The 13,922-nt window shown below is 42.5% G+C and overlaps 2 protein-coding genes across 4 annotated transcripts; one reads left to right on the top strand and one right to left on the bottom strand.

Moving 5' to 3' along the window:
- Positions 1-82: 82 nt before the first annotated feature.
- LOC311033371 (pleckstrin homology domain-containing family S member 1-like) lies at positions 83-10,171 on the bottom strand. 3 transcript variants are annotated; one of them, XM_084040725.1, is made up of 16 exons: positions 10,062-10,171; positions 9,650-9,687; positions 9,336-9,433; positions 9,138-9,256; positions 8,887-9,021; positions 7,620-7,695; positions 7,486-7,515; positions 6,755-6,808; positions 6,163-6,219; positions 5,887-6,002; positions 5,745-5,795; positions 5,537-5,662; positions 3,373-3,495; positions 2,444-2,539; positions 1,354-1,489; positions 83-1,263 (listed from the first exon to the last, which is right to left on the bottom strand). In XM_084040725.1, exons 2-16 carry the CDS (start codon positions 9,672-9,674, stop codon positions 1,180-1,182), a joined length of 1,326 nt encoding a protein of 441 aa, XP_083896851.1. In that variant the 5' UTR covers positions 9,675-9,687; positions 10,062-10,171; the 3' UTR covers positions 83-1,179. The 3 variants fall into 3 exon arrangements, with proteins under 3 accessions (XP_083896851.1, XP_083896850.1, XP_083896852.1); XM_084040724.1 differs by having other exon boundaries at positions 9,638-9,687; positions 10,062-10,150; XM_084040726.1 differs by lacking the exon at positions 6,755-6,808 and having other exon boundaries at positions 9,638-9,687; positions 10,062-10,149.
- Positions 10,172-11,685: 1,514 nt separating this feature from the next.
- LOC311033097 (E3 ubiquitin-protein ligase TRIM21) lies at positions 11,686-13,488 on the top strand. The gene is made up of 6 exons (XM_084040278.1): positions 11,686-11,767; positions 11,880-11,975; positions 12,106-12,333; positions 12,439-12,467; positions 12,555-12,697; positions 12,788-13,488. The coding sequence occupies exons 1-6, from the start codon at positions 11,723-11,725 to the stop codon at positions 13,363-13,365; spliced, it is 1,119 nt and encodes a 372-aa protein (XP_083896404.1). The 5' UTR covers positions 11,686-11,722; the 3' UTR covers positions 13,366-13,488.
- The last annotated feature ends 434 nt before the right edge of the window (positions 13,489-13,922 follow it).

The raw sequence follows: 13,922 nt of genomic DNA, 5'->3' as shown, positions 1-13,922 counted from the left end.
ATAAACTGCATTCCTCAGTCCAAGAAGAAGCCTTTTGAAAAAATGCAAATTTTCAAAGTAAAACACAGATTCAGTGTCCCAGTACAATGCAAGAATACATTTATTTGTAATGGATTAGATTTATAATACAGCACAGTTTGCGTGTCACAGTTGAAGAATGGTCTTTATATATATATTCATAAATAATTCTTGGTCAGAACTCACATCGGTTTAATGGCTCCATTAAAACTTGAAACATTAATCTTGGCAAGGCTGATACGTCGTCACAGGAATATTAATGTCGGATAATTGAACGTTAAGAGGTTGGAGGCCAGCTTTGTCCTTACCCTCTGTAGACATCATTTAACATTTTAAATATAAAATTAAATGGTTCCTTGCACTTGAAGTGAACCAGCCTGGCAGATAATTACCATTTGATGTTATCTTTGTCCAGGCATCGGTCACCAGACAATTTAAAAAAGGATTAAAAACCATCTTCCCAACTAATATTAAAAGTACATTACAGCAAATTGTACTCGGCTGTTCGACTTCCTTAATTTGCTTGTTATTCTCCTAATTACTGTCTGATAATTCTGTATATAAATAAGGAAAGGAAACATATTCCCTACTTTTTACATAACCATAACACGTATATAATAAACGGGTAAACATACAATGTACACTTCTATTGGAGTCCTCTGGAAAGCATCTTTAGACAGGCATTACTAAGATGTTTTCATAAACGTACTGAGCAAACTGGAAATCTATGATTTCATTACTTCATCATAATCATATTGATCTTGTCTCGTCTTATGCCTTCATCTTCATGTTCTTTATCAATTATATACAGTAACCGTGTGCATACTGCATCAGTTTTTAATTTTTGACATTTTTTAGCATCGTATGAGGAAACATGTTCCAGTAAACCCCTGCCTTTTGTTTCCTTCCAGGCACAGCTTTCAAGAACAAAAATATTACTGACATTAAATGAAATAATGACGTCATAACTCACACTTTACACGTTTTTTTTTGTTTACATATAATGCGAAGTCACGGTGCGTACGATTTAAAAATCATTAAATAATCACTTGAAGCTCCTCTTAAATGGAGTAAACTAGATAAGGAACTGCCCAAAGCCCTGGGTAAATACTGTCAGTTGTCTAAAGTGGTCAATAAATGGTGCAAAGCAACACATTGTCTCTAATCTAATGGTCGGTCACTGCAGACACAGTTTGGTGAATGGAGAGGCTGGCGTCCAGGTAGACGCAGGATGGTCACTTTCACCTGGGAAGAGAAATCATTTGCTTCTCAGATGACGTCACGGATGTTAACATTCTGTGTGTGTGTGTGTGTGTGTGTGTGTCACGAACGTACCTCGTTTTTGAGACACTTGCTGAGATACATGTTCAGCTCGTCCACAGTGCCAGTGTGCAAGTCATTAATTGCCAGAATTTGGTCTCCTTTGTGAAACAGGCACACGCTCTGTGGCTGGCCCGTCCACCCAGACACACTGTGACACAAACAAACATGCATTCTCATTTTTTTTAATTCATCCAGTATTTGACATTTGTGCTTTTGATTTTTTTTTGTGTTTTATTGGTACTAACAGTGGCCTCTCTCCAGCTGCGGCCCTTATAATCACCACCATCTTGAATTCAATGCAGCCACTGAATGACAATGTAAACTGTGGATAACCGCTTCTGCCTGTTTGGCTGCACGTCTGACTAACGTCTTACGGCTTATCTGCACAGGAGAAACATTCCTTTGCGCCTTCTCACACACATCTGATGGAATAAATAGATTCACTTCTATTTAATCAATCCACCTGTCTAAACAAGTCATGCTTCACTGGCACTTTACCTCTGAAATCATGACGGGAACAACAGATTTACTTTTTTTATGTGCGTGTTACGTCCACTAATGTTCTTCTTCTTTCTCTGGCCTCTTGTTGGAAGAGAGTTCTGCCACCCACCTGCCACCCCCTCTCAGTGCCTCGTCGCCCACACCTGAGTGTCTCATCGCCCCACAGCTGGATCTCATTCAATAATCAGTAGAGCTGCATATCAACTCCCACAGTCAGTGTTCTTGTCCTTCCTTGGCCCTTGAGGCGTCTGTTCATCTGCTGTCTTTGTTAGTTTCAGTGCCTTATATTAAGGAAGCCTTGTATGGGTTTGCCGCTATTTATTTTGTCTTTTGGGTCTTTGAGTTTTTATTGTCTTGTTATCATTATGTAAATAAATTCCCTCAACACACTCCCTCAGATTAATAACTAATATGAAAAATGGAAGGTGACAGGGCAAACAAATTAGTGGTTTGAGTGTTTTCAATAATATTATAGGAAAAATAGAAATGTGTATGGGAACATCGAAGCCTTTCCACCCATGCAAAGCAGTCCAATATCTTAGACTAACTTATTTTATATTCTGCAGTGAAGTACGTGGTCTTATTTCAGAGGCAAACTCACCTTGGTTTCCCATCCACTTCTATTAGTGTCAGGTGTTTTTTCAAATCTGCCTGCTTGACCTCGAGATCTCTCTCCTCTGGAGCGATGGCATCAAGGCTTGAAAGCACAAAACAAACAAAAGCTTAAACGCATTGTATTCATGTTGACACGCTGTAGAGAAAAACATCTAAACCGTAACACTTATCATCCAAGGCTATTGAAATAGTTGTTGTTAGATGTTAGATTCTTCAAGATCTCCCTGAAGTTATTCTTTGTGTCGCATATTAATTTTAGTTGCTGTGAGTTAGTGGCTCCATGATTCAAAAGGTGAAAATGCAGAGAAATGAAGAAACTGAAAATTCTGCAGATGAAAATCCATCAGCCTGGGATGAACACACACACACACACACACACACACACAGAAACAGAAACTTGTGGTTATTATTGTCTCCTTCCTGCATTATACTAGCATGACTGTGTGTACAGATAAGGACGTCTACGTTCCTTTGAACCACTCATTTAAATTCTGCTGGCCAAGTCGCCCGAGTAACTAATGTGGAGCACTGCTTATTATTATTCACCCATCATCATACCAGTCTCTGCTTGCAGAAACCTTCAGAAACCACTCTAACCAGTCCAGCCACATGTCAGCGCTGGTCCCGGCATTCCTCTCTGGTTACTTATTCTACTGAGTCGACCTTTTTTATTTATTTTTTTATTTATTTGCTCTATGTAACCATGACAAAGCTGTTACTGACAATGGCAATGGTGCAGACGGTGCCACAGTGGGGGTTTCAAATGTGTCCTCGCACTATTACAGGCGAAGCAACCGCCGAATGAGCTCTCGGCCAACTCTCCAGGTCCCACATTTAATCATCCGATGGGTTCAAAGACTGCAGAAGAGGTATTCCTGCCCACTTGGTAGCCCATTTTTTTTGTGACAATCTCACCTTTCAGAGGAGTTTAGTTTTTCCGTCGTGTGTGTATTTTGTCCCTCCAGCATCTCTTCGGGAGAGACGGCACCGTTGTCACTGGAGCTGCTGCTGAAGTCTGACGTCCGATGCCCTTCTTCTCTGCAAAAGCAAGAAATGGCATGAGGGATCATAACATCAGATCTTGCTGTTAGATTTGGCTGGCCGGTTGCTGATGTATCTTACAAAGTCCATGAGAAGACTTGGAGAGACAGTGGGATTCAAACCACAATGAAGCGGGAGCCAAGGCCAACGCTTGAGTGTGTCTAGCATAAACCATCTGAATCGGCATGCACTGTGGAGAGGGTTGACTCACAGCCAGATAGCATAACAATAGATGTTGGCTCTGTATTAGAAGCTTCGGAGGTCCAAATTTGCCCCCGTGGCCGAAAATAACGGCAATTAAAAAAAGAAGAAATGATTGATGGAGTGTAAAAGAGCATAATACTTTCCAAACCAAATGAACCAAAGAGGTTTCTCTCAGTTACACACACAAAAAAGGGGACCAGATGTCTTGAGATGTATAAAAATAGTTCATAAAAGCAGCGTGGGAGAAGCAAATCATTCTGAAAATCATGGTAGAGTCGCAACGGGAATTCTAATTAAGAGGCAGTTCAGAAAGGAGTCTTTTGACCCACATGCCAAATGTAGTAGAGAAGATGTTCTTCAGCGTGGCGGCACAGCAGCTGGCCAAAAGTCAGCACCAGCGTGGAACGGAGAATAATCACACGTTTTTGCATGATAGCAAATTTGGGAACACAAACAGCAGGAAAAGTATTTTTATACGGGAGATCTTGTCGTGAAACAGCCGGAGAAGGAACAATGTGGATACTTTTAATTGGGCGCCTGCTGTACTGGTGATGAATACGCGGTTCTCGGTAAATAAGCAATCAAATCGGATTGGCTGAAACCTGCCCTCCTCGAGATGCTGCGGGAAACAGAAAGTCTGACACACTACATCGATATGTGCATGTGTTGTTTTGTATTGAAGTGAGAATATGTTCCGGGGAGATTGGAGATTGTTCCTCTTCCAGATGAAAAGCGGATTCATGAGAGATTAAACACACCCTTACTCAAGTAGCTACACACAGAGGTTTTCCAGCTACAGCCTTACTTGGTCTGGTATTAACCCACCAGATGGTTTGTTACACAGAGCCATCTGAGAAGCAGTCATTGGAAACTGTTGGGGAAAGGGCAGGCACTTACTTAATGGGACAACCATCTCTTTAAAGCCAGTCGGGAGTAGAGCCAGAACATATTTTCGATCAAGAAAGGCCTTCAGTGCCATTGTTTGCGCTTTTTTTTAAGGTGAAGAAATCCTCCCCAGTTCTGACATATCTGATGCTGTTGCAGCATCTATGCTAACCTCTTCAGGAGTTGCACAAGCCTAAACTACGTCCATAGCTTCTCACAGGACGTCTATTGGCCCATACTATTGGCATCACTTGAAGCCCATCAAGGTGGATGTTCTTGTGATATGTGATTCATAAATTGTCTCTTGACATCTTGATGGGGATTAATGTTTGCCAAAGCGAACTAAGATATATATTGTTTTATAAGGGGCATCACTGTGAGATGATGAGCTGAGCTGAACGGTTTATGTCCGCTCCTCGTGTTTTCTTTTGCTTTCTGTCTTTGCGTGCTTTCCCGCGTGTTCTCACCTCCCTAATTAGCTAATTAGTCAAATGGTTAGTCACTATTTATAACACCTCTTTTCCGTAGTTTCGCTTTAAGGAGTTTCGTTTGCTTTATTAGTCACCACGGCCGGGAAAGTTTTAAATTTCATTCGATCGTAACTTGATCCGTGAGGATGATCAGTGACCTCTTGTTCAGGTACAACCTCTTACACAAGATGAAAAGATACTGTACGTCTCAAGTGAAGCGCACAAGTTGCCAAACAGGCTCTGAGGCGCTGCCTTTCATAGATGCTCGACTTGTCCTGGAGTGTCAACAGTTCTGTGCTGTAAAAATAACACCCTCCTTGTTGTCAGTTTGTGTGTTTGAACCAATGAGGCGGCGTTTACCTCTCGATGAGCTATTTTGGTATCTAGGGCACGGGCAACACAGCGTTACAAAAGGAGCATAGGGCACAGGAGACAAGGTGAAAAGTCCAAAATAACCTTGCAATGAATCTGGGCCGTACCTGTCCTCGGCAGCTGCCTCCTCGTCGAACGAAGGCAGTGGGGAAATCTGTGTCTTCAGCTTGTCAAAGACTTGAGTGACGGACCTCAAAAGGGTGCCCCTGGTAGCCTCCTCAACTTCTCGGTCCCTAGGGACAACAACAAGCAGTTATCACCCTCATGAGGAATGATTTGTTTTTAGTGATGAGTCACTCTGATGATGAAACTCACGCTGCCTGAGCCACCTGTGCGTTCTCTTTGACTTCCGTCATTGATTCATATCTAAAGGAAGCAGATCAAAACAACAGATGCTCAAGGTCAAAAGTGAACAAACTAACACTAGTGATCAAGATATAACATCATCAACACTCACAGGGATTCCAAGCTTTTGGGACGGTTTACCCCTTGTGGTTGGGTGAGGTAGGCTCTCGGATAGTCGTATATTGGAAACACAGGCTCTGATGCGCGTCTTTTGCTAAAATCTCCACCCTGCGGGCAACCATAAAGCAACATGACAAACTGTGTGCAACCAAGAAAAACAAAGTCACCTCCAATTCTCCGCCGATTGCCTGATCCAACATCTCTTATAGAGTCGTTTGAATTAGATTTGTGTTTACAGATTGGAGACAATCAAGTTAAGAAGTCGCACCTTTGGTTTTTCAGTGTTTGAGGACGGATCAGACATGGAGCGGATTTTCAACTCTTCCTGGAAAAGAAAAGAAAACAGAGCTATTAAATCGCTGACATGTATGTGTACAACATCGTGTTGTTTTCCACATTATTCTATTTTTTTTGTAGAGAAATGTGACAATGCCAGTGGAACTGTAGTGTGTATATGTTTCATTCAGCCCATTCATCTCAGTGTCCCTGGGTCAGATGCATCCAGGTATACTCCATTATAGTCGGCGTATGGGTCATGTGACAGTGAATTACTAAAGAACTATATTTGCTGGGGCAATACTCGTTCTCTCTTATCCTGATCTATGGTGTCCTCTGTCATATAGGTAAAATGTAAAAAAAAAGTAAAATCTTTATATAAAAATTTAATATACGGATCAATAGTGAGTGTGTCCACCCCCCCCCCCAACCCACACACACACAAAAAAACAACACATGAAATAGATTCACACAAAGGAATGCCTGGATTGAGTGAATAATGATGAATCTGAGATAGCATCTGATCAACAGGGTACCTGCGTTCAGAACCTTAAGCCAAATTCATGCAGAGCTTGTTGACCAACCTTGCAAGAGACACGGGCAGATTTCTTTTTCCGTGAAAGGGGTTTTGAAATAACCTGGTAAAAACAGGAAGACAAGCTAGTTTCAAGAGTTGATCGGTGAGCGCTCATTGCATTAGCCCGGGACACTGAGGGGAATTACGGCCCGAGCAAGTGTTGACAATGGAGGAAAGAGGTCTATGGCAGGAAATGAAGTAATTTTAAAGTGAATATTTAAGCGTGAAAGGAATAAAAAAAAGTAACTTATTGAGTGATAAAAGGTGTCAGCATTAAAATCATAAAACAAGATCGATACCACTCTTTTGTCTGTTGTAGCTAGCAGTAAGTTAGCTTAGCTTAGCAGAACATTCGCAAACGGGGGAAACATCCCATCTGGCTCAGTTCAAAGGCACCAAAACATGCCTGTCAGCACCTTTTAAGTTCCCTAACGTGTTATATCTCTTTGTTCCCCGTGTTACAAGAAGTTATGTGCCAAAGTATTTCTAAGACACAAGCACTTCCTGGAGGGTGTACTGGTTGCTTAGCAACTGCTCCCAGAAATAGTTCTGCACATAATCCCCGGTTAAAACCCCCCCAATATACCTGTTAATCAATCTGGTAGTTGGATTCTCCTACCACAGCTGGTGTTAATGCTAAGCTAGCTGGCTGTTGGTACATATTTATCGCATTTACATGAGAGTAAATGTATTCTCCAAAACTATTCCTTTAATCTGGTTTGTCTTTGAAATATTTACCTCAATTGATGACTGTCCATTCGATATTTCCTTTAGCAGAAAAACAAACATGGATGAGAAAATGCAGTGCGAGAGAGCCTTGCTCTCAATAAGCTGTTACAAAAACATGATGAAGAACTAAAATCTCATTATACCTCTGAGCTCATACATTTATGTGGCCGGCTTTTCAGGGCATCAAACAAGTCGGAGAACCAGCCGTCCACTTCCTCACTAAAAAGCAAGAGGGGGGGCAAATGAAACGTTTGAAGACCTTATTTTTGACTCCACAAATTACGGCTATTATGTTTTATTTTAAAATCAAATTCCATAATCAAATATAGAGTGGGAAAAGTGACAATTCACAATTTGGTGCGAGCAAAGTGGTAGGCAAAGCCATTACCAGTTGATAGAGAGTTACTAAACAGGAAAGCAACATCATAATTTCTTTTTGATTGTTAGAACGCTCGAAATAGAAGATGGCGTGTTGGGCAGGGTTACATGGTTTTTACGAGGGACTGTGAAAGTGTCAGTGGGGGGCCTTGAAAGGAATGATGGACCCAGCTGTGTGGCCTAAATCCTGGTCATGAATGCCACCAATGTATCTGGGACAATGAATCTGCACATTGCCATGACAAAATCCAAAATCAAACTCTTTTGAAAAAAATGTATCCGGATTTAAAAAGGCTGCATCTGTGATTTCGTAAGAAAAAAATGGATAGCGACTGAACTTTACTTTGAAAAGCACCCCTGATAAACTGTGATGAAATATTTCATGTGTTTCTGTAGAACCGGTATTAAACGCAAAGACAAACAGTCGTAAAAAAAATAGAGTGTGGTATGTCATCTTTTCAGACTGTCCTCCTCGAGAAAACGACCACATAGGTCGTGTGTCAAGCACCGAATTACGACCATATGTTACGTTTCAAAATAGCGCGCCCTCTAGCCCCCCCCACACGTCGACCTAAACCTACCCCGATTCCACGACATCTTCCCCCCACACCCTCCCCACCCCCCCCCCCTAACCCCCCCCCCACCCCAACCCCCACCCCCCCCCCCCCCCCCGCGCGCCCCCGCGCCCCCCCGCGCTGCCCCCCCCCCCCGCGCGCCCCCCGTCAATCATCAGCAGAGACCCCCCCCACACGTCGACCTAAACCTAACCCCCCCCCCGCGCGTGCATCATCGGCAGAGACCGCCTCCACACGTCGACCTAACCCTAACCTTAACCACTACTATCGTTGCGGAAGAATCTCCGCAATACGCTCCCAGAGGTCGTATTCGAGTGCATGGACCAACGACAACTGTGGTCGTATGAGTTGGAGGGCTTGTTGCATCTTTTACAGTACACTGTAAAATGCATGTAAGTAGGTAAAGAAGCTATAAATTCCATCTAAGTGCTTTATATCTAACAAACAGCCGACTGACCTGCTGTCCCCAACGAGGAAGTAGTCCCGCTCAGCTGCCCTGATGTAGAGCACACAGGACGGGGAGCACTTGAAGCTCTTCTGGACCCATCCCCATCTCTGGTGGTTTTGAGGGCTCACATACAACAGCGAGATACTGAAAGAGTGACACAAATGGCACAGGTGTTAAATGATTATTTCATTTGGCAGCTATTAAACACATTCAAGTAATTACACTTTAAATGAATTGTTCATCAATGATTGGGCACTTACTGCGATAAGTCAATCCCTCCCAGTGGCCTATCCTTTTCCGCTGGACTCCTGAAGTACTTCAGCAAGTGTTCTTGCTCATTGATTTTGAACAGCACAAAATACCGCTTCTTCCATGATTTCTGCAGGAGACACAAAAATAAATAAGGAAATGTGATAAATAAACCACACTAAGAGCTGCGTTTGCATCTGATCCGTCACCTCTGTCTTCAATCGTTTTTGTGGAGGAGATTTGAACAGGTATCCAGTTCTTATTTCCGTCGTCACTCCAATGGGTTTGTAGAACACCGCGTTTCCTCCTGGAGGGCAAAAGGAAAAGCTATTATTTTGGGATCAATGTGCTAAAAATCTGCACATTCCCCCTCTGGTCCTACTGCTGTTGTGTTTTTACTGCTTGACAAGATCAGCTGTTAAACAGCTGTTAAACAGGTTTGCTGTGAGCAGCTCCGACAGTGAACAGCTGAATAAACACCTGAATCAAACCATACAGCAGATATGCATACGTTGTACGCTACCTGTGCCCTTCTGGCTCTTATGCATTGTGACACCACACCTAAAGAAAAAAAAAAAAGAACAAAGGAGTCACTTCGACATTCACATTGAGGTGGAGGTGTATGAGAAAAAATGATTTTATGTCCATTCTTGGTATTGATTTAAAGATGTTGTCCTGTAAAGTCACATCAGGAGAAATAAATGAGAATAAACACAGTTTCTCAGCAACGTTAACACTTAAGAATATTGATAATCCTCTTTTATACCAGTCTCCTGTCAACATTGACACGATTAAACATGAAATTTCGAAGACAGAAGCAAACAAGTGGTGTATTAAAATTGTGTGTCACATCACAAAGTAATACAGTAGGATAAATAAATAATTCTAACACATGGCTCTCTATTCGAAACAGCTGAAAGACGTAATGTTCTTACCTGTGGAGCACCTGTTCAGAGATTCTGCTCACCTCGCTGTCTTAGACAGTAAGTGCGGCAGCATGAGGAAGCTGGATGCTTTCCCGTCCCTGGCGAACAGCAACGTGGTATTCACACGGGGAACTGGAGTTTCCGGTTCCTTGCCTCAATTGCTTTTATGGTCTTCCTGTTGTGTGCTTTAGGTGTAGAATGTCTTTGTGGAAAACAGACAATGAGAATTTAAGGCACTGCGTTCAAGAGCTCTGGAGATGAAAATTTAAAAAAAATTATAATAATAATAAATATATTTGAAATAGACCAAGTAATTACTGTGCCACTGAAACTCCTTGTTCTTTTAAATAATCTAAATAAACAGATAACAGGTTCTGAAAAAGGCCAAATCAACACTGAGTGAATTGGAGGTGCGGTTGTCTCAATTACATTCACTTAAAAATGTGTGAAAGCTCACTATTATAGACTCATATCCACTTGACTGTTTTAAACTTTTACCTAAAAAACAAAACACAACATAATTATGTGTTTTTTTTAACAAAAATATGGGCAACACTTTAACCCTCCTTTTAATTCATAAGCGCTATTTAAACATTTAATAAATGGTTATAACACTATAATGACGTTGTAGGCATACTTATTTTTAAATGTTTAACCTTTCCTGTGCAGACATATTATTACTACACCTACATTGTCATTCATAATCGGTTAATAACCCAGGCTTTCTAAAAATAAATCAATAAACATATCAGTGTACAACTACGTTATAGTGTTATAAACCCTTTATTAAATGTTGACATTGGCCTTATAAATGCTTAATAGGGAGGTTAAGTGTTACCAATATGCTAACAGCCAGGCTAATATCCAGAAGCTGGAGAATAAAAGCGAGTAGGTTGAAAAGAGAAGTAACATTTCCGACGCAAATCCAGATGATTCAATGATGTACTGTTTTCAGGCTGATTTGTCAGCCGGCTCACATTCCTTAACACCACATAATCTCAGATGATGATATTCGTTTTTTTCTCTCTCTGAAGTGGTTGTCTTAGCTGTGGTTGATTGTGAAATCCTCTCGCAATCATCGGAGAGATCAGTCGATGTAGCGCTCGGATTGGAGACGTGTGGGCCATTTGAGCTATGCAAAGGTCATGAGGGTCATGGTAAGCATAGCTTCAACTAATTTAACTGTCTCAGGGTGATTCACTTCAATTACTGTGCACTCGTGATAAAGCGTTGCATGTGAATTATACATGAGCTACAAAAGCAACATCAATGTCCCAAACTGACAAACTCCCTCAAATCTAGGCCACAAGCAGACCCACACACACACAAACACACACACACACATCAGGGTCAGTGTCGGGTCGGTATAAATAGAGCACTTAAGGGCTTCTTGTTTAGTAGGACATGGAGTAACTCTTCCTTAACTCACTTATAGTTTGCTGTTCTTTGACGACCTTCTCCACCTGAATCCTTGTTTCCTTCCTTTTGGCTTCAACGTTTAAATTCATGTCTTACCCTTAATAAAACAAAGGCACATGCTTGCAAGAGCACCGGGACAGATATAACAAGGCCACTCCCTCCTTGACAACAAAGCCTTCAAATGTGACAGGCCTATAAAAAGCCCTTCTGGTCATGTTGCCACCGGACAGTGGAGGTGAATCTGTACGACTATGGAGAAAATGACCAGTAAGGTAGAAGGGAAGGCCACACATGAAGTAAGCACCATCACGTTGCTTTCTTTTTGAGAAGATAATGCCAATAGTGACCCGTCACCCTTTAACCTGCAGTTCTTGATCATTTTATTTTCTGCCCATGTGTGTTGCAAAGGAAATGCTCCTGAAACATCGGCAGCACCTGCAAAGACAAAGAGACGGCGTCGCCTATAGGATGAAGAAGCTAGCAGCTAAGCAGGTGGAGATAACAGTAAGTCTATTCTAGTGTTTGCCAGTGCTCTGCTGTGAGTAGATAGACAATACCGTACAAATTGCCTGTGTCAGTGTCACTGTGTGTTAAAATTGTCAACTTAGGACATTGTAATGACCATTTTCCACAGAGAAAGACCAATGCAGTGAAGGAGAAAATCGGGAAAAGGTACGAGGCAATGAAGAGGGTCCTGGATGAGGATCTTCGGATCACACTGACCCAGCTGGACATCGAGCATGAGGCCGTGGAGAAGTTAGTCGAGGACAGGATCGAGGACTGCTACCACCTCATTCAGGATCTGGAGCAGGAATTGTCCATCGTTGGTGCCCAGATGAAAATACAGGAAATTGAAATTCAGGTAAACACATTGAGGAGAATTAAAAGTTCTGATTTCACGCAACTTACCAAGCATAAAATCAGTTGTTGGACTCAAGCTGTTTGTCAGTTATTATTCTTTTTGTAGCTTCTGCAGATTTCTGAAACAGAAAAAAGGTATGATCGCATTTCAGCAAATACTTTCTAAGTACCTGAGCTTGAGCCCTGCAAGAGGTATCAACTCATTGTTTTGTCTCAAATTAGAATATCTGAGACTCTGAAGCTGACTGACCCTGAACTGATCCAGATGGACGAGTTCAAGAACGAACAACTACTGAGCCTCACCATCAACCTGCTGCTGTTCATCAGGTCCCAGGTCCCGGTCACCAAGAGGCTGTTCCAGACCTGTAAGTTCCAGAACTTAGTGTTTGTCATGCTCATGAACATGACAGCTGCAGAATCTTTCACACGAGGCACTGACATTGTCTGTCACACAGATGCTGCCGATGTCGTCCTTGACGCCGACACCGCTCACCCCAAGCTGATCATCTCTCCCGGCGGCGACTCTGCCACCTACACCGACACCTGGCAGGACGTCCCAGAGACTCCCACCCGCTTCGACACCACGCTGAATGTAGTTAGCCTGGAAGGGTTGAGCGAGGGCCGCCAGTACTGGGTGGTGGATGTGAGTGGGAAGACGTACTGGGAGCTGGGGCTCACCTACCCGAGCATCCCGCGCAAGGGCCGCGACGAGGACTCCTGGCTGGGCCGAGGCAAGGAGTCTTGGTGCGTGGAATACTTCAACGGAGACTACACAGCGTGGCACGGTGGTGTACAGCACGAACTGCCTCTGCTGGCAGGGAAGCAGTTCACTCGCATCGGGGTGTACTGCAGCTTCCCCGGGGGTTTGGTGTGCTTCCTAGGGGCCGACACGGTGGCCCCAATCCACTGCTTCTGCGCTGGGACGTTTACCGACACCCTGCATCCAGCATTATGTCCTGGTCATGACAACGAAGGCACAAACTGGGAGTCCCTTAAGATCTGCGATGCCTCCCGGTCAGCTCATGTTCTCTGACAGGAAGGATGGGACAGAGATGGCCAGGAATGTGCTGTGGGGCATGCGCATCAGCTGCAGGACCTGTGACATTCTTACACCAGGTCTGCCCTGGGTACTGTGCGTGTCAGACTAGTCTAAATTTGCGTAAAGGCGTTTAAAAGGTCATCTCTTTTTTAAATTCACAGATAATAAAGTACATTTTTTGCCATTTGTGCTTTACTTTGGTGTTCTTCATATTGTTAGCAAAAATGTTTTTATTTATTTTTGATGAGTCAGGGAATTGTAAAAGAGAAAAGTTGGCAAAGATATTCTCATTAAGAAATAATAATCGATCTCAGGGTTCCCACTCTTTTCTAGAGGTCGTTTTCCAGAACTTTTCCAGGACATTTTCCTGTGTGGCTATACTTTATCTATTAAATAATCTCTTAAGTGCTTAGAAATGATGACAAATGAATCATAGAATAATATTATAATCAAAACTACCTGCCAGCAATTGAAAGTATTTGCTAGGACAATACAAGATTTTCCAGGACATTTTCTCTCATTTCCCATGTTTTTATGACTAGAATGTTTTT

Source organism: Eutrigla gurnardus (genome assembly GCF_963514095.1).
Source record: "Eutrigla gurnardus genome assembly, chromosome: 22".
In the NCBI taxonomy this organism is placed as follows: Eukaryota; Metazoa; Chordata; class Actinopteri; order Perciformes; family Triglidae; genus Eutrigla; species Eutrigla gurnardus.
Note: the sequence above shows the minus strand (reverse complement) of the source record. Positions and strands in the feature narration are given on the sequence as shown.